Source organism: Kwoniella newhampshirensis, assembly GCF_039105145.1.
Source record: "Kwoniella newhampshirensis strain CBS 13917 chromosome 10 map unlocalized Ctg15, whole genome shotgun sequence".
Taxonomy (NCBI): Eukaryota; Fungi; Basidiomycota; class Tremellomycetes; order Tremellales; family Cryptococcaceae; genus Kwoniella; species Kwoniella newhampshirensis.
Genome location: NW_027118345.1, coordinates 25,001 through 43,725, shown reverse-complemented (window position 1 = coordinate 43,725; position 18,725 = coordinate 25,001). Strand labels below are relative to the sequence as shown.

Genomic DNA, 18,725 nt, shown 5'->3' with positions numbered 1-18,725 from the left:
GAATGATCGATGCTTCTGAATTGTATCAGATGGTTGTTGACGAGTTGAATGAATGTGTACGAAAAGGCAGCCGCGACTTGTTTATTTTCAGGACGGGTAACTCAACCAGACGGGAGATTTGATCCCGTTGACCAGTGGTTGATGACGTGGCATTCTGCGTCCACATGGAAATCCCCCTAATCTCTCCTCTCTTATCCGAGTATCGCTTATCGCTTCACCCCATTCGACTCCGTTTCCACAAAATCAATCTTCTCTCTTTCATTCGGCTACCTAACCTTGAAAGTCTCCATCTCTACCTATCTATTCTCTAGTCCCTCATCTGCGGTTCACACCCCACACCCGCATCTACAACATGCTCAGACGATCGATTAACATCCCTCGAACAACCCTTTCCGTCTCTCGTCCCGCTACCACCGCTAGAGCATTCACCAAACCATCCCTTCCGGTTTCCGCATCCTCTCAGTTGACCAAGTCCAATGTCGTCCTCGAATTAGATGTGAAGAAAGTAGGGAACGAGATCAGGAAGCGTGGCTTGACTAGCGCTTTGAGCAATCAACGCGATGGTGGTATGGACAGGGTGAGTTTTGAGCTGTGCCCTATCGCCTTGTGTGCTATCAAACCAAATGTCACGAACTTCTCAGCTGATTCTGGTACAACACTGACAGGACACGATCATACGATTGCTCTACTCGCTCGGATCCAAACACGAGGTCGAGAGATATCTTCGTATCTTCACCCAATCCTCTCAAGCAGGTGCAACCGGTGCTGTCCTTCCTGAAGCCAAATTCGCTGTCCTCAAGTGAGCTGAACGGCCACATGTGAAGTCGCGAGTGCTTCAGCTGACTGTCATGTTCCTTCCCAGAATCGGAGGTGCGATTCTCACCAACGAGCTTGATGATCTCGCCCTCTCCCTTTCTTTCCTGAATAGGCTAGGCTTATACCCTATTGTCCTCCACGGTGCCGGTCCTCAACTGTAAGTCGAGCCACCACCTAATGTACCCAGCGGTAGCTGAACAGAGGCACTTGCAGCAATGAAATTCTAGAAGCCGAGGGTGTGGTACCTGACTACGAGGACGGTATTCGTATCACTGGTGAGCTTGCGTCTTCTCGATTTACAGGGTGCTCTCACTGATCCAGCTTGTAGATGCCAAGACGCTCGCCGTTGCTCGAGTAAGCGGCCCGTCTCGAAGAATCGAGCGATCATAAGCTGATTTCCTCGCAGCGAGTATTCCTACAGGAGAACCTCAAACTGACCACTGCCCTCGAACGCCTCGGCACACGTGCTCGACCCATCCCCACCGGTGTCTTCACAGCCGAATATCTCAACAAGGAAAAATACGGTCTCGTTGGCAAGATCACCAGCGTCAACAAGGCTCCTATCGAGGCCGCTATCCGGGCCGGGTGTTTGCCCATCCTTACCAGTCTGGCTGAGAACGCCGAGGGTCAAATTCTGAACGTCAACGCCGACATCGCTGCCGGAGAGTTGGCTCGAGTTCTCGAGGTGAGTACCGCTGGTGCTCCGTTTCGAAGAAACGTCTCTGACAGTCTCATAGCCCATGAAAATTGTCTACTTGAACGAGAAGGGTGGTCTGTTCCATGGTGTCACAGGCAAGAAGATTTCTACCATCAACCTCGACGAAGAGTACGACGCTCTCATGAAGGAGTCCTGGGTCAAATTCGGTACTAAGCTCAAGATCCGAGAGATCAAGGAACTTCTCGACACTCTTCCCCGAACCTCATCCGTCGCTATCATCTCCACCGACATGCTTCAAAAGGAGCTCTTCACTGACGCCGGTGCGGGTACCCTGATCCGACGAGGCTACAAGCTTTACAAGCAGCCCTCCGTTGAGGCAGTCGGTTCCACCCAACTCCGACAGATCTTTACCGACCGGGACCCAGAGGTCAAGTCTGGCCGAAAGTCTGTTGCTGAGATCTTCTCCGAGCTTAAGAACAGCCCCCACACCATCTACGGTGACGAGCCTTTCGACGTTGTCGCTGTCGTCTCCCATCCTGAGGGCGAAACTCCCGTTATGACAAAATTCCTTCCTTCTCGAAATGGTATCCTCAACAAGATCGTTGACAACGTCTTTGATGCGATTAAGAAAGACCACAAGCGACTGTTTTGGACTGCCAAGGCCGATGACGAGAACCGGGCTTGGCACTTCGAGCGAGCCGACGGCAGCTTCACTCGAGCTGGACGCAGTCTGTTCTGGTACGGTGTACCTGATGTAAAGCAGGTTGAGACCATCATCCAAGGTTTCGAGGAGAACGGCCGCATTGAAAGAGTCTTCCTCCCTGTTGGACCAAGCGTTCCTCCTCACCGAATCGCTTCCACCGGTGGCGCCCGAGCTTTCTCCACTTCTGCTCGTCCTTCCGCTTCTTCTGCCTCTTCCTCATTCTCACGACGAGGTTACGCCACCGCTACCGACGCCCCCAAAAAGCGAGTCGCACTTATCGGTGCTCGAGGCTACACTGGCCAGAACCTGATTTCCCTTATCAACAATCACCCTCACCTTGACTTGACTCACGTATCATCACGAGAGCTCGCCGGTCTGCCCTTGAAGGAGTACACTAAATCCGACGTGTCTTACTCCAACTTGTCCGTCCAGCATGTCGGCATGATGGCAGAGAACAACGAGGTCGACGCTTGGGTCATGGCTCTCCCAAACGGCATCTGCAAACCCTTTGTTGATGCTATCGATGCTGCGGCCTCGAAGGGCGGAAAGAGTGTGATCGTGGATCTCAGTGCGGACTATCGATTTGAGAAGGACTGGACCTATGGCTTGCCGGGTGAGAAGGCCTTTTCATCATGATGGGGGAGAAACATGGAGGATCGGATTGTAATTTAACACAAAATAACATCCATCATCCTGTCATCACTCCCCCTTGCGAGATCTGTGCATTGTAATTAAAGCAAAGCTGAATGAATGATTTTCATCTTGTCCCCTTGTCTCCTTTCAGAATTGTACGGACGAGAATCGACCAAGACCTCAACCAGAATCTCGAACCCGGGATGTTATGCTACCAACACACAGATGTTGCTCGCGCCCTTGATGCCTCACTTGGACAAGCACCAGGCACCTTCGGTCTTTGGTATCTCCGGATACTCTGGCGCTGGGACCAAGAGTGGTGAGAAGGATGCTGAGGGTAGGCCAAAGACTGTTGCGAAGGTGGTGAGTGGCCTTGATCACTGATATAATGGCGATGCATTCCACACTTCTTCTCGCTGTATGCGCCCCTCTCTCTGTATCTTGCTTTTAGTGAGATCCAACATCGTATTGACACTTCACGCTCTCTGTAGACTCCCGACGATCTCCGAGGCGGTATTCGACCATACACATTGACCGACCACATCCACGAACGAGAAGCTACCACTCAACTCCGACAACTCCTCCCGGAAGGCGAGAGCTCCAGTTTCTCCTTGGCCTTCATCCCCAACGTCGCACCCTGGTTCAGCGGAATCATCTCCATCCTCACTGCACCTCTCGAAAAGACGATGAGAGCGTCGGAGATCTTGGAGTTGTATGAGGCGAAATATGGTTCCGAGAGACTTTGTGTGGTCGGTAAGGGTGTTCCGGACGTTAAGGAGGCTGAGGGGAAACATGGATGGAGGGTCGGGGGTGTTCAGGTTCACAGTTCAGGCAAGAGAGTAGTGGTCGTAGTGAGTTGGGTTCCCATCCTACCAGTCTCCAATGAGATGAGATCAATTCACTGTTTCAAGCAGGCAGAGCTAACAATTGTGATCAACAGGGTGCACTTGATAACTTGTTGAAGGGTGCCGCAACACAATGTATGCAGGTGAGTGCGATCGCACCTGGAGGAATGAAGCCTAGACGCTGATCGTTTCGGTAGAACCTTAACCTTGCACTCGGTTATGAGGAACTCGATGGTATCCCCCTCGACAAGCTTTAAACGAGTGTTGAAAGAGGACGTATCGGGGATATTCAATGCATATCATAGGTTGGAAAGGGTCATTACTTGATTCAAGACTGAAAACTACAGTAAATGCATGTAGTTTTATCGGGCTTCCGTGACCGAGCTCGAACAGTGTTCCTCACCAACCACCAAGGGCGCCTTCTCTTGAACCCAAGTCAATGGCAATATGGCAACTGCGCAATCCGCTTGCGTTCTCTTGTATGACCCACAGAACGCTCCTTCCTTCTGTACCTCCTTCGAGCGCTACGTGACCGTGTCATTGTGTCTCCCTGATCTCTTCGTCTCCCTTTACTTGCCTTCTTCCCCTCTCGTCATCCTTTCTGTCGCTACATCTCTGACGTACCCATCGACTTGGATGGCGTCAACATCGTCAGGCGGCCTTGATGAGTCTCACTCCACTCCGGATTTGCGCCTACGGCATCTTGAAAGTGATGAGAACACCGCTGGTCTCCCGCTCGTCACGAGAGCAGAATGTGAAATCACGACAGCGGTTTGCGAAACCGTCTTCTTCCCATATGTTACCGAGGCGTGGGCGATCAGTCAGTGTTCAAAGCTTGAGCGGCATGGAGAAGTGAGAATGTGAACGTGCAGTAATCCAGCCCTCACGAGGTAGATCATCGTGTCCGCCAAGTCCGAAATATCACGCCCTACTACTACTGTATAATATATTGGGCCATGCCAATGTTACATGGACCACATTCAACAGTCTGAGGTGGAGATGAGGATCGTTCTCCCAGCTGAATGAATGGGGTGCAGTAGGTTAGCTCCACGTCGAAGCAAAGCGGGGAGACACGATGTATAGCACGAGAAGACTCACTATACTCTTGCTTGGATTTTCGGCGTCAGGACGGTGCGCTCCGTCTCAAAGCAAGCAGACGTCGCAGGTGAAAGAGTGAGAAACAGAATGACCCAGGAGTTCCGGGTGGGGAGGAGACATGCGAGACGTCGAAGATGCACAGTGTTTGGAATCCATAGAGAAACACGAACACTCAGCCTCGGACTTCCGGGTTGTCGACACGGGGAACCCCTGACAACGACGGCGACGACGATGCACGGACCACCATCGACGTACTGAAACACGAAACAAATGAATGGTGGTCAATGCCGGAGGGGTAAGTCTGTGCATGGACGAGATCTTCTTCACCTTCATCTTCATCACTCCTCAACAAGCATCACAGTTTTCACCACTACAACAGTCAACCTTTTTCGATCATTCCCAACCGTCTTGGCTTTTAACGTTATAGCCGTTCTTCGACGACTGCAACCCGATCCGTCTCAGGCCATGTCTACTCTGTCATCGTCCTTGCGGGTCAAGTGAGTTATATCCTGATGCCGCCATACGTATCAGTCCACCGCTGAGGGTGAAGGTATGCACAGCTGGGACATCGAACCGAAAATGACACTTCGTCTTCTCGAGATAATCGATTCCAAACCGATTTATCGACGAACGCTCTTCCCAAAAGGCATCGAAGTCCCCAAAAACAAGTACCTGATTGCCAAGGCGGTCTGTATGACCCTCTTCGATGAGAGTGACTGGATGAAAGATGCAGAGAGGAGAGGGCTGGTGTACCGAGGTGATCAAGGAGAGTGGAGATCTAACCGACAAGTGGGATAGCTCGGTGGCGAAACCCGTTTCTTCGAGAGTCCGATCGTGAGTACGAAAGGATTTTGCGTTGTGCTTTCAGCAACCTTGGCTACTTCGATCTTGTCCTGGAGGGGATTTCGACGACGCTGACTATGGCGCAGCCTCAAACAGCGAATGAAGGACGGCTGGTATGAGAAGCATTGTCACTTTGAGTCGACATGGAAGACATGGGAGGGTATTCCTCGCCTTTCTCGACGCAGTGAGTGGTTTCTGGTAGTCAGCGCAATCACATACCACATAGCCTAAACCACGGAGCCTGCCTGGAAATCGAAAGCATACTGACTATTACCGTGACCTCAGAAGAGCTCAAGGCAGCCCATCCATACTATTTCCTCCTTCGCCAAATGGTTCATCCCGATACGGCGATCCCTATCGATCTCCCATTCGAGCTTCCATCTACTCCTCCAGCCTCGACCACCACTCGGCGATGCCGGCCACGGGTCTCCACCCCGTATTCTCCGCGATCTTCCTCACCTCGCCTAGGTCCTCCTCTTAAGCGTCAACGTTCATCAACATCTTCTTCCAACGAATCTGACTCAGAAGTGGAGAGAGAGTTGCCCAGACAGACAGTGTCTCGAGTCTCGTCGATTGGTCCCTCGGTTGATTTACAACCGCGTGCGATGTCTGCAGCAGGAGCCGGGCTTTCCCCTGGCACGGCTCTCTACCGCCCACAAACCGACTGTGACTCCGATTCCGACTCTGACATCGACTCCGACTCTGACTCCGACTCCGACACCGACACCGACACTGACTCTGACACCGACTCCGACTCTAACTCCGACCACGAAGATCATGGCCATATCAAGGGACGGGGTAGAAGCCACTCTCCCAAGATGTTACCAAATTCGATCAAAAGATTCAAGGTGACGGATACCAAGGCAGGTTCCAGAGTCAAGGGCACATCTTTTGAAAGCCTAGGAGGCAATGCCCATACACCAATACCAGTGGTTGATTCGTCTGATTCCTCTACCGATGGCGAATCGTCCGATGAGGAGTTCGAAGGGCAGACGAGAGTCGACGAAGATGGCTCGGCCCGGCCTGAATATCGACCGAAGCAGCGACCAAAGGAAAGTCGAATTACGGAAGATGATAGGCCGTCTAACTTTGAACCGACAGTAAGATTGGGACTGTATCCGTTGACGCACAAAAATCCCTTTCAAGACGGCCTGGTGGTGCTGGAAGGACAGCTTCGACGCGCAGTGACCTACACAAGTACGACTTCCGTCTTGATCGGAAGCTTCAACAAGCATAATATACCTCTGAAGTGGTACCGACATGAGATCCGAGACCTGCTGAACCGCAATCCGAACGCCATCGACGTTGTGAGCTTGCGAAACCGGGCGAATACAGAGCTCAAGTTAGAGATTTTGTGGCGTTCGGTTCAAGGATGGTGAGAATCTTGTGCCAAGGCATGAACGAAACTGACCGAAGGGTATCGGTGCAACCTTTTGCAGGGGGGATGTTGGACAGATCATGACTCAATACCACATCCTCGTCACATATTGCTTCCAAGGTGACAATCTGCTACAAGAGGTTGTTCGTATGATGCAGCTGTGTGGAGCGTAAGTTGTCCGCATTCACCCTTCTAGAGTAGCATCTGATATATCAAGACCAGGACCATACACCTATCGGTGGCTAGTCTCGTCTCAGTCCAACAAAGGGGCTGCCGAAAGGTTGAGCTGCTGGGGGTCTTCAAGCACGGCCACTGGCCTGGTAGGAGGATCCCTAGGATCAAAGGGGTAAATCCCTCGCAGATTGTCAACACATGCCAGAGCATATTTGAGAATATTTGTCGGAAGCAGCTCGCCGCGCTTGCCTGTGAATGCGAAAACAAGTGAGCGCTCCTGGCTGGAGTCTGGACCAGGAAGTAATCCTGACAGATCTTAGATCATACGACGTTGGACGTGGCCGCGGTGTTTCTGTGGAACTGGACGTCTCGGTCCAATGCAGGCAACATTTGAATAGAATCTGCCAGGCGGAAAGATTGTGAGTGTCTTTTAGCATCATTCGGGTACCTTTCGGCTCATCCACCCACTCATTCAGCACGTTGTACCTCAATAAGCGCGAATTATGTCTGGAGAGCGATGCGTCCGATCACCTTTTCCACATTACCTACTTCCAAGCGGGAAAGGAAAACGCTCTTTTCAAACTTGAAGGACGCGAAGTATTCCTATTGACGCCAAGCAGATTCGTTTCGTTCATTCGCAAACTACGAGATCTGAGGAGGAACAGGGGTACGAGGATCTGAATCATGGGGCTTGGGCGGGACTTGGGCGAAGGGATAAGTTACTTCATACCTAGCTGAACATGCAACCTCCTGTCAAGGCTGGGTCAATTACGTAAGACTGGGGGCAGGATAATGGTGACTAGGTGTCACAAACCGAGGCTACAATGAGACGTGGACCGCCTCCTGTACATGAAGTTATAGGAGAAACGTTATGCCGTGGTACTTGAGGCAGGAACGACTGCTCTGTTCTCGAAGGGGAAAGGCTATTATACGGCTCATAGGCAAGAATATCATAAGACACCAATAACACTATCGTCACCGTCTATTCCTGAGGTAAGTTACGAAACCAGCCGGACTCATTCTAACCCCCCTCCCTCTGCACGACTCCAAGCGTGATCGATACTGACGTGGATACGCGTCAGATGGGGGGTAGAGAAGGTTAGACAGGACGCGATAATGGGCTCAGCGTTGAAGGTATCGGCTCGGTGCCCTTTGGATTGTTATGCTCGCTTTCAGACTCAGCCTCCGAAGAGGTTGTATCGCTATCGGAGGTGTCTGAGACCGCTTTCGTTAGCCTACCGAGATACACCGAGGGTCCTGACATTGATTCCAGACATCGTCGTTCCTCGTCCCTCTCACGGGAGCATTCGTCCAGATATCGTTGGGCACGGTTCACCAAGGCGTTTCCTTCCCGTATTTGACGAAATCTAGCACTTTCTGTCGGATCTCTGTGGCGCCGACGTTTCTTCGGTCGAGGGGTGGATGAAGTGTGCGAATCGAGGTGAGTTCTCCTCTTGCTATTTGAGCGGGCTGGATCTGGCGAGCTACTGTTGCGAGTAGGGGTAGAAGAGCTGGAAGGAAGTGGCTTGTCCAGCACGAGAGCTTGTAAAAGGAAGTAGTAGGGGAAGTGACCTGCGACATGATCTGAGCGAGGCACACGAGTCAACTTCTCGACCACGAAACTAAATCGAGGACAGATGTAGACAGATGACAATACGTTCGGAACCTACCTCGTTTCTTCTGCGGCACATCTTCATACAAGTCCAGCGTGGGTCTATCCCGTATTCAAAGTGGTACTTCTGCTCTCTAAAGTCTTTCATCAAACTACGCCAGAGTTTTTAGCGATCAAGCACAGGCTTTATTCCCACATCGACACCCTGGCACTCACCGGTACATCTTGTGTTCGACTGGGTTAGGACTCTTTCTGATCCAGCACTCAGTGGCCACCCATCTCCCTTCCATATCGCGGTACACGAGACCTTCTTTCTCTCTGTCCAACATCCAATCGTCGTTCTTAAACAATACCGAGCAGATCTCTCGAGCGATCAACCATCTGTCTTCCTGACGTTTCGAGTGGGACGGCACGAAGAAAGCCTTTCTCCACCGATCAGAGGAGCTCACTAGTTCGAGTAGACGCAGGACTTTCTGAGGGTCTCTCCACCTAGGTGGCAAGGTCAATCGTCGGCGGAGGAATGGTGTCAATGGAATCAAGAGCAACTAACGATATCACTTTGGCGCTCGACATGGTTGACCATGCCGTGTCCCAAGTCAAGCACAGAAGTCGACAGGATGTTCTCGGGGTTATAAACTGATTAAGAAGAGAGAGAGAGAGAGGAGGAGAGAAAGACAGGGGATCAGTTGCGTGATCGAATGTTGTATCGGTCTTCTGACGCTCTGATCGCAACCAAACATTTCCCTGGCGAGCATTGCGTTTCAGCGTCTCCTTCCAGTTGCCCGAACACAGCTCATTCTGGAATTTGAGTGGAATGGCTGCAAGATGTCGTCCTCAACATGCCTATGACCTGTGTGTATGCATATCATGTGGATCATGGATGAGGCTGTATGGAACGACGTCGAAAACAAAGGTAGTGACTAGCATTCTGAAGCGGACGGATCAGGATGTCTGACAAACATCTCGAACGCTCGAGCCGTTCATTCGAGCACTTTATCCGATCCTCCGCTTTAGCATCGGGCGTGCTTCTGGTGCGAATGAATCAGTAGCGATCTCTGCATGCAATCATGTAAATTGACTCATACGATTGGTGTTATTGTGACATCGTCACCCGGCCATGGATATCTTCTGCAAGATAGTCTGCTCAAGACCTGCCGGGAGATCCCTTCAAAAGAACGGTCCCATCTGCTCACAGACCGCCACACCCGACTCATTCTTCTCCGCGACCCTTCCACCACTCATCGTCCCTATCCATCTTCCATACCAACTATATTTCGTCACCTGCCGATTCTTCCTGAAATCAAAAGCGAACCTCCCCAGAGCTCCCGCATCGAAATCGATCTTGTACCCTTGTATCTGCGAGATATTGTTCGTTCCCATGATAGGATATGCTACCCCTTCTCCATAAGGTCGAACGACGACGATGAGTTGTTGCGTGCAGAACAACCTGTCCAGAGGATCTGGGCGTCTTTGGCGATATATCCGCTGGTGGTGATGTGATCTTGGATATCGAGATGGTAGAACCAGACGATACTGTATTCGCTTGCACGTCCATGGCCCCAGTACCATTGATTGAGATCGTTGGCAAAGTAGACCGGACCCCAGTTCTACGGACCAGTCAGCTCACAGCATCTCGTGGTTCTTGTTATACTACGACGTTACCTTGTCATGATACCCATTACGGGTGAAAGCGAGTCTGTCACTACCCACTTTGATGTCCACGATCGCCACCGCGTCAGGGACTGGATTCATCCAGTACAGATTCCAGAACAGGTCAAGACGGGCATCGGGACAGGTCTCCGAACATGCGACATGAGGTGGAGCGGTCTACTTGTGGACAAGCAGTGCGCAAACGCTATGAATGGTTTCCGCTTGAAAGCCTACGGTAACAGCAGCTCACTCACTCTAAACAACGTGACGGTACCGCTGATGTCCTCATCAGGAATGTCCACCTTGAGAGTGTACTCCGATGCATCCTGACTTCCGACCCACGAGAAAACTCCTCCATCCGCCATTCCGATCCCACTCGACCCATCTCCCCGAGTTGAGACATATAAACGATGGTTCGAACCGAGAATGATATCTTTGACGGTAGCGTTCGGCCACACTAGCTGGAACAGCAACTCGACGGGGACACTGACATTGTACATGATAGGCTGGAAGACGACGGAACTTTCACCGTCAGAAGAGATCGCATCAAAGTACCACCATTCGTATGTGGTGGTATTACCGGGGTGAACGTATGGACGATCGTAGGCCTGATGACCGATGGTGGTGGCAAGTGTCACATCGGCAGTGGTGTAGGATGGAAGGATATAGTTGAGAGGTTGAATGGTGGACGCTAGCGTTGTCACTGGGAGTATCAGACAGATAAAAGAAGGAATCATGGTGGTGAAGGTGGTGTTGGATGTCCGTCGTTGAGAGAACAATATCATAGAGAGAGGCGAATCGACCGATGGAAGTGCATTTCATATGAAGAAGCACCCGCGTGCAGATGATGGTCACAGATGTGGACGACAAAGCTTCTCGTCGCAGCATACACTCACACACACATACACATCCCCAGAAGCATTACACATGCCCAATGTTCGGCATTGACTTTAGACAAGTATGCATTCATCGTCCCACTGTTGTATAATCACTGATATAAAAACTTTTGCACGATACCTCGGTCGCTATTGTAGTATGCAGCCGCCTGACAGACAGTATAGCACTTCCCAGACCACTTGAGCACCCACCCTGCTTCATCCCTAGCACACCTACTCTACCAGACCAGCTTTGACGTGTTTCGTGTCAAATCTCATCAGAAATTCCATCTCCGTCATCAAGACCGGGTTGAACCTCTTCAACGCCACCAGGTGAAGGGCGTTCTCATCAGTCTTACGATCGAGGATGACGATTCGTCGCGGAGGCGTGCCCTGGAACAATGATATCGGTTCTGTGAAGCATTTGGGAGTCTGGCTATTCGCCGAGGGATTAGCATCAATTTGTAGGACGGACAACGGAGAGACATACCCCCCGGCCATATTGATCAATCGGTGAAGAGGATCGCACTCTGGGACGTGATATACTACTGACCTGGAACCCTTCAACACCTGGTAATTCGACAGCACTACGCTGAGGCAGTGAGAGCACCGATTAATACCCATCATTCGAAGTGCAGCTGGACGAAACGACCTGCAGCACTCACGACTGGCTCTGGCTTGCCCCATACAGAACTTGATATGCTTTGTGAAACCATTCCATTCTCAGTTTCCGAAATGCTTCTTCCACTTGGACTTGCCAGTGTGGCCTTTGAAGGTCTATTTGGAGCTGTTGTTCAAGGTTCAAATCGGAGGAATCGAGATCGGCGAGACGAGTGATACGAGCGCGACGAAGGTCTTTAGCTATGCTATTCTTCATCAGGGGATCCACTCGGGAAAACAGCGCACCAGGTTCTCCTGTGGGTCGATCAGAATCAGGTGTTGCACGGATCTTTTCACTCCTTCCGGCTGACATCTTCCTCTTCTTTCTCTGGACTGTACGAGAAGTGACAAGATTTCCGTCAGATGGCGCCCGGCCAGACTCGTTGTCCCTCGACACTGTGTTCGTGACAGTTGTTGACAATGTCGTCGAAGAGGAACGTCGAAGTGACTCAAGGTATCTCGTGAATTGCGGAACCGTCATACGATGGATACCGTGTTCAACATCGACCGCATTCATGTCCTCATTGTCGATCACGATGATTCGCTTGAACTCGTTGGGTACCCTCTCAAGCGCCTCCACATCTGTGACTCGTTGGCGGGCTCTCGACTTGCTCGACCTGTCATTCATGAGATCAGGATCGGTCTCTCTGTTATGTCCGCACCTATCACTCACCCGCATGCGACCTTGATCATCTCGGTGACTTGCACTCGACCAGCATTCGCCGCAACGCAGATCCGATGGTTTTTCAGTAGGTCAACCATTCTTCGTGAAATTCGTCCATGAGCCATCAGTCATATCGAAACCAGCAGTCAAGGCATCAAGCTTACGACATGGCATCAGAACTTTGTGGCCTATTATCCTCCTTGTCATTCTTCTTGCGGTATTCTGCTGATGGTCGAGCCTCAACTACAGCAGAAGTCTCTGCCGCGAATCTGACCCTTTGCTTCTTCCTCTTTCTCCTTGTCCTCCTCTTGTCGTTGTATTCCGTCGTCACCACACAGTCGTTTGAAATCTCATCTCCTCCAGTGGCACTGGTCATTGCCGTATCATCACATGAACCTGGCCGGATTGCTTGGGCAGTGTCGACCTCATTGAACCAAGTGGCATAAGAAAGATTCAGACCGACACGAGCTACCTCGTCAACGCCGCTCATGGCATGATCAACACCGTGGGAGGGAAGAACAATGAGTGGGGTGTCACCTAGACCACTAGGTAGGGCAAATGGGTCGCGCAGAGCGGGATCGATCTCGTCCCACAGATCTTTGGCGTCGAACATGATTGGGGATGGCGAAGGCGAGATAAGATCCGAAAAACGGCGATGTGAGGTGCTGATAGAGGGACCAGTCGCGATAGACTCAAAGGTGGGATCGTCACAGCGAGGTTCGGATTGTGGTGATGAAGCAAGAGAGAGTTGGGGGAGTGGAAGGATTTTGTTTTCGCCACGGAAGTCCCCATGGGTCGAGGACATCATGTCAATTGACCTATGCGAAACCATCTCTTCCTCATCAATCGGCGCCACCGTCCCTTTTTCTTGGTCTACGTCAACGCGATTGTCAACATCGCCGCCGTAATCCTTCATGTCTTCAATCCCTTCAATCTCCTCAATCTCTTCCTCAGTCTCCTCGTCATCTTCCAGTTCATCTACTTCTTCACAATCGTCCTCCGTTGGTGATGTGATTCTCCCATCGACGTTGTGTAGAGTGTCCGACTCTGTGACCTGAGCCGTCTCACCCACTCCGCCGTCGTGACCCTGCTCATCATACTTGTTCCTTCTTCGGTTCCACCCACCAGCTACCCGCACAGTACGATAGTCGGCCGTGCTATCGGTCCCTGCAGGCGTGTTGGAAGGTTTCGCCGGAGAAGTAGAGATCTTCCAGCGCGGTCGAGGATGTGGTGGTGTAGATGAACGGGACATTGCGGTCTTCTCTTCGGGTTCGGGAGTGCAGAGGACCGAGAGAAGAGTCGAATGCTTTTCTTGAGGAGAGCGAGCTTCGACAATTTCAGATTCAGCAGAGTTAGGTCCAGTCGGACGGTCTTCTACTGTGTGATGGATAGATCAGTCAACTCCGGTCTCGGTACTACAAGATCAAAAGGGTTCGCTCACCTGAGATCTTGTGCTCGTGAGCGATTTTCACACCAATCACCTCGTAATCATCGTCATCATTGTTTTCATCCCTCCTTTCAGCTTGTTCTTCAATGTCACTTTCACTTTCTTGACCCTCATCCTCACCGTAAGCTTGACAATCAGCCCGTTGTCCTCCAACATTTTCTGCCCCACTGTCTTCGTCACCCTTTGCAAGGGCAATTCCACGGTTGTTGTTCGACTCTCCGTTACTGGACGAGTTGTTGCTATCCTCTTCCATATTTGGATCCACGATGGACGGCAGCCTAAGCTGAAGTGCCCTTGCCATACTACTTTGATCACCGGGTGTAGAAGATGAACGAAGGGCTTTCGAGCGATGATCCGTATCGGTTGCCTGATCATCCTCGCTGTAATCAGTGTCCCCCCTGGCATCCTCGAAATCGTTCATTTCGTTTTCGAGGCCCGTGAGAGATGGGAACGCGTCTGGGACATGGAGCTCTACTGTTCGATAACGCGGAGAAGAAGGAGAGGCTGATAGTCGTGTAGGACGGAGCGGCGATGGCGATCTGGAGAGGAGAGGAGAGGGGAAGGTGCGAGTGAATTCTGCAGCGGCTCGAAAATATTTCTTCTCAAGCTTCTTGATCTTGAAATGCCAGGGCGACAAACTTTGCAATTGTTCTAAAAGTAGCTTGTCAGTCTGCCTGTCTTAGGATGGATTCGTGATGAGGGATCAAGATGTGTTGGCTCATGTACGTACCGCGCTTCTCCTCGGGCATCTCGTCCAACGACTTCCACTTGCCGAACTCAACCTTGTGCCGGTTGTAATTCGATCTGAGCCTACATCTCTGTCAGCGACTGGATGTCTATGTCTTTAATGAAGTATCAGAATCGACTCACCTTTCCAGCTTGTGGCGCAAGGGATTGTTAGTCTCAGAGGTCCATTCATCCGTACTGTCCCACCCTCGTTCCTGCGAGTGCACCACCAATCCTCTCTTCTTCGCGTCTCTCAACCAGGAACTATTGAATTTGTCCTCTGCAAGAAGTTGAATGAGTAGATCTCGTAGTACGGCCCATTTCTGGACCTCGCGCCGTCTCGGCAACCCTAAACTCGGGAAGAGAACGTATCGGTACCGTTTGTGAGCTTTCATGATTTTGAGAAGTCGCTTCATCGTGCTTTCTGTCCATCTGTATCATCACGATGTCACCCCGGTGTGTCAAAACAATTGCCTGCAGAACATCTTGGACTGGTACTTACTGGACGTTGCATCCCGCCGGGGGAACGCTCTCTCCTGCCATGGCGAGCTGTCAAATTTCAGTCAAGCCGAAAGAGCAAGCTAGAGTTATTTCCAGGGATCTTGCGAAACCTGTATAAAAGAACAAGTATGAAGGACACGATCGACCTTTCCCCCACGAAAGTAATATCCAGCGAATTGACGCGATTATAAGTCATATCACAACGCGTATCAGCGGACCAAAATCTCGACCGCCAGCCGAGGATCGATCGCGACCCCTTGATGGCTGCTACAGCTTCGATCAAATTCTCCGTATCGGAGTCGTGAGGGAGACGAATTCTCGAACGAGTCCCTGGCACTCTGAAACTGGAGGGTCATCGATTGCTTCCTTGCGGTTAGGTCTCTAAAGGTCAGGTACCAACAGTACTCTTCACCGAGACTGAGGTGAGTATCATCGCATGGCGCATAAAGTTGACATAGACATAGGTTACAACATGAAATATTATGATCTATCAAACGAATGTTGTTTCTCCATCAGTATCATGTGAGTCTCGTAGGTGACGTTCAGCGGCAACGTACCGTTCACTATCGAATTTGACCCCTCCAAGGTTGCCCTCCTCAGTTGGGGATTCTCAAGCACACGGGAGGCACGATTTTGTCTTTATCCCGACGAGAGGTCGATTCGCATTGTGTTCCGGCAACATTACATCCCCAGACTCCGCAGTAGCGCAGTAGTGAGAACGGTCTACTGCGGAGCCTTTCTCTTCCCTGGACCGGGAGGTCTGCCTCTGCCTCTTTTCTCCACCGCAACGGACTGAACCATGGGCATAGGTGAGATGCCATCTGCTCCGCCGAACCCCACGAGCTGCCCCATCACCATCCCGTTCATCCTTGAGCCGAGTGCTTGCGCGCCTCCCTTCATCATCTCACCATCTCTTGCTGTAGTCGATTGGTTTTTTCCGGTTCCTGGCGGTCGCCCTCTTCCTCGTTTCACGATCGGCCCTGGGTATTGTGCAGGCGCTCCATAGACAGGCATTCCGCCATACACCGCCTGACTTATCATCCCTTGTTGATTCTGGGGCATGTATGTTTGATCGTTGCGAGCGCGTTTCGGGATTGATTCGTAGAGGTCGCCGGCTGACCGCTTTCCCTGAGCCATACTACTCGATTCGGCAGATGTTGGAAGAGGTGGGAGGGACTTGGACGCCTTTGATTCCCGCCAGAGTTGTCGAAGAGTGAAATAATAGGGGCAAGACTGTGCAAAATTGGCTACGAAACAACTCATTAGCCTGTACAACAAGGGGTGATCTTAAGTGCCGAATCGAGTGACAGCTCACCTTGTCTATCCCAGGGGATATCCCTTTCCGAGTTCCATCTCGGATCCAGAACATACTTGGTTTCATACCAGCCTGAGTCCATCCGCTTCACCAGTCTGGATGGGAACCGTCAGCTCCTCCTTGTCGGCGTCACATCGCAACGCGGAGACAGGAACACTCACACGCTCAACCTGTTTCGAACAGGATGCATCACTCCGCTAGTCCATGCTTCGGTGGGCACCCATCTTCCCCCTTTCCGAACGACCCATCCTTTCTCAGCTTTGTCCTGCATCCATGCCTGATCTCCTAGCATCTCGATACACAAATCACGCTCTGCTGTCCACCTTTCCCCGGGATTGGAACTGCCGAAGAGACATGATCTGTATCGTGGATTGGACGCGATGTGGTTGAGTAGACGCAATGTCAGACTTGGATCTTCATCCCAGCTATGCACAAAGAGTATCCATGTTAGCAACAGTGCTGCATTCAGGCAAGAGCCGTGGACAGACGATGCGTGAAGGAGGAGCACAGCAGACATACTTGACGCGAGTGCCCTTGTTATGTGGTCCCATAGCCGGTACGCTGTCGATCCATCCACGTGCGTCACTGCGTCTTCTACCGATTGATCCGTCTGTTTCGTATCCTTCACTGGTAGGAGAGGAGTAAGGGTGGATGGTGGTGACGATGTGGTAGGGGTGTAGGAGGAGATGAAGGTGAGATGAGAGGATGAGGATGTTGTTGTTTCACGAGGTCGACCCGTGTGATACGTGATCACATTCAAGGCAGGCCCAAAACAGAAAAAACAAACAAATAAAAATAAAAATAATACAAATTGTATCCGGTCGGGTCTGCAGCTCTGCTTTCTTTGCTCGACTCTGCGTGTGGATGGAGACCTACGATCCTTTGCCTGTGAGGCTACGGGGAGAACGCTTTTGATTGAGATACAGTTCTGCGCGAGGAGGCGGGGGCAATGGTCGAGCAGTCTTGTATGACCCCGCTTGCACCCTGTGTTTCAAACGGCCAACCCCCTAGAATCTCGACGCGCTGATAGATTCGTCTATATCGCAGTGCACTTACAGATCTGCAGCTTGGGACGGCGAGAAAGACCCCTTCGTTGACTCCGTCCCCCGCGTGCCCCCGTCAAGCAATACCTGATAGCCATAGCGCTACAAGCTTCACGAAACGCGTCGCCCTTTGAAGGACTGAAGATCACTCGCCGGAGTCTTCTATCAGAGTAGGTAGTCCGTATATCAACGAAAGCTACTAACACCCAGGAAAGACTATGCGGGAAGAGAGGCCATACCACTGTTCCCAAGCATCTAGAGACTTGTCCAATGAAAGGATACAGGCGGAAGGTAATTTGAACTTGCATGGGGTCTGCGATTGCGGTGACTTATGCTTGACTTTCACAACAATGAATCGATCGCTCGTCATCATTCCCACTCCGCAGATTTTACGAAGATGTTGATTGCCGTGCTGAAGCTCAATGTACAGTCCCAGTGTATCTGAACACCAGTGAGACTAGAGGCAAGATACTTCGGCACCTCATGACTGCTTTGCCTACGCTGGACGATAGACTAGCGAGAGCTTTTTTCTGCGACAGGCGACTAGAGTTGGAAATTCTCCTGAATAGCTTACCTGTAACGACGCGGTTCCGGCTGCCAAATGGCGAGTGTTCCCGTGACGGTGCAGGATAGGATGACCCGGCCTGAGGGGCTGAGATTGACTAGTCTGAGTCGAAGTGTCACGTTGGTCCATGTGGCTTCAGTGAACGAGCGCTATTACACAACGGGACAGCACGAAATGTAGGATAACGAGGATAACGAGGGACTTAACACGGATATCTAGAAGGGCTTGACTGTCATGTCGCCCCAATGCCTCGTGGCAAGCCTAACCGGCGGAATTCCACTGCGGCTGGAGATTCCGATTGTCCCCTTTTGTGGTTCAGTGGTCAATCGTTGGTTACATTGCCGTTGTGACATTGACGCAGCTCTAGATAGACTGAAGTACCACAGTGATATCGTTGACGAAGAGCAAGGTACTCATTATAACTTTCGACCGAGAAATCGTTAAGGAAAGGCTAAACCAACGAGAGCTGAGTCCATGTATACATGTCTCTTCACTGTACTCCATCCACCAGGATGTGTA

General features: G+C 51.3%; 6 protein-coding genes across 6 annotated transcripts; 2 read left to right on the top strand and 4 right to left on the bottom strand.

Annotated features, from left to right (window-relative positions):
- Window positions 1-352: 352 nt before the first annotated feature.
- On the top strand, window positions 353-3,912 carry IAR55_006975 (N-acetyl-gamma-glutamyl-phosphate reductase; the record flags this gene model as incomplete). The annotated part of the gene is made up of 11 exons (XM_066950053.1): window positions 353-577; window positions 666-799; window positions 863-973; window positions 1,030-1,091; window positions 1,145-1,170; window positions 1,223-1,501; window positions 1,554-2,790; window positions 2,962-3,173; window positions 3,302-3,661; window positions 3,751-3,798; window positions 3,853-3,912. 11 exons carry the CDS (start codon window positions 353-355, stop codon window positions 3,910-3,912), a joined length of 2,754 nt encoding a protein of 917 aa, XP_066799268.1.
- Window positions 3,913-5,218: 1,306 nt separating this feature from the next.
- IAR55_006974 (uncharacterized protein) lies at window positions 5,219-6,975 on the top strand (the record flags this gene model as incomplete). The annotated part of the gene is made up of 4 exons (XM_066950052.1): window positions 5,219-5,250; window positions 5,552-5,587; window positions 5,683-5,780; window positions 5,882-6,975. 4 exons carry the CDS (start codon window positions 5,219-5,221, stop codon window positions 6,973-6,975), a joined length of 1,260 nt encoding a protein of 419 aa, XP_066799267.1.
- A 1,505-nt stretch (window positions 6,976-8,480) lies between these two features.
- On the bottom strand, window positions 8,481-9,333 carry IAR55_006973 (uncharacterized protein; the record flags this gene model as incomplete). Its single annotated transcript, XM_066950051.1, has 4 exons — window positions 8,481-8,732; window positions 8,819-8,912; window positions 8,977-9,249; window positions 9,311-9,333. The coding sequence occupies 4 exons, from the start codon at window positions 9,331-9,333 to the stop codon at window positions 8,481-8,483; spliced, it is 642 nt and encodes a 213-aa protein (XP_066799266.1).
- A 594-nt stretch (window positions 9,334-9,927) lies between these two features.
- Window positions 9,928-11,147, bottom strand: IAR55_006972 (uncharacterized protein; the record flags this gene model as incomplete). The annotated part of the gene is made up of 4 exons (XM_066950050.1): window positions 9,928-10,151; window positions 10,208-10,367; window positions 10,423-10,587; window positions 10,665-11,147. 4 exons carry the CDS (start codon window positions 11,145-11,147, stop codon window positions 9,928-9,930), a joined length of 1,032 nt encoding a protein of 343 aa, XP_066799265.1.
- Window positions 11,148-11,519: 372 nt separating this feature from the next.
- IAR55_006971 (uncharacterized protein) lies at window positions 11,520-15,325 on the bottom strand (the record flags this gene model as incomplete). Its single annotated transcript, XM_066950049.1, has 9 exons — window positions 11,520-11,721; window positions 11,839-11,877; window positions 11,951-12,562; window positions 12,619-12,708; window positions 12,774-13,986; window positions 14,051-14,707; window positions 14,787-14,866; window positions 14,927-15,214; window positions 15,285-15,325. The coding sequence occupies 9 exons, from the start codon at window positions 15,323-15,325 to the stop codon at window positions 11,520-11,522; spliced, it is 3,222 nt and encodes a 1,073-aa protein (XP_066799264.1).
- A 681-nt stretch (window positions 15,326-16,006) lies between these two features.
- IAR55_006970 (uncharacterized protein) lies at window positions 16,007-17,149 on the bottom strand (the record flags this gene model as incomplete). The annotated part of the gene is made up of 4 exons (XM_066950048.1): window positions 16,007-16,530; window positions 16,599-16,693; window positions 16,760-17,023; window positions 17,118-17,149. The coding sequence occupies 4 exons, from the start codon at window positions 17,147-17,149 to the stop codon at window positions 16,007-16,009; spliced, it is 915 nt and encodes a 304-aa protein (XP_066799263.1).
- Window positions 17,150-18,725: the final 1,576 nt, after the last annotated feature.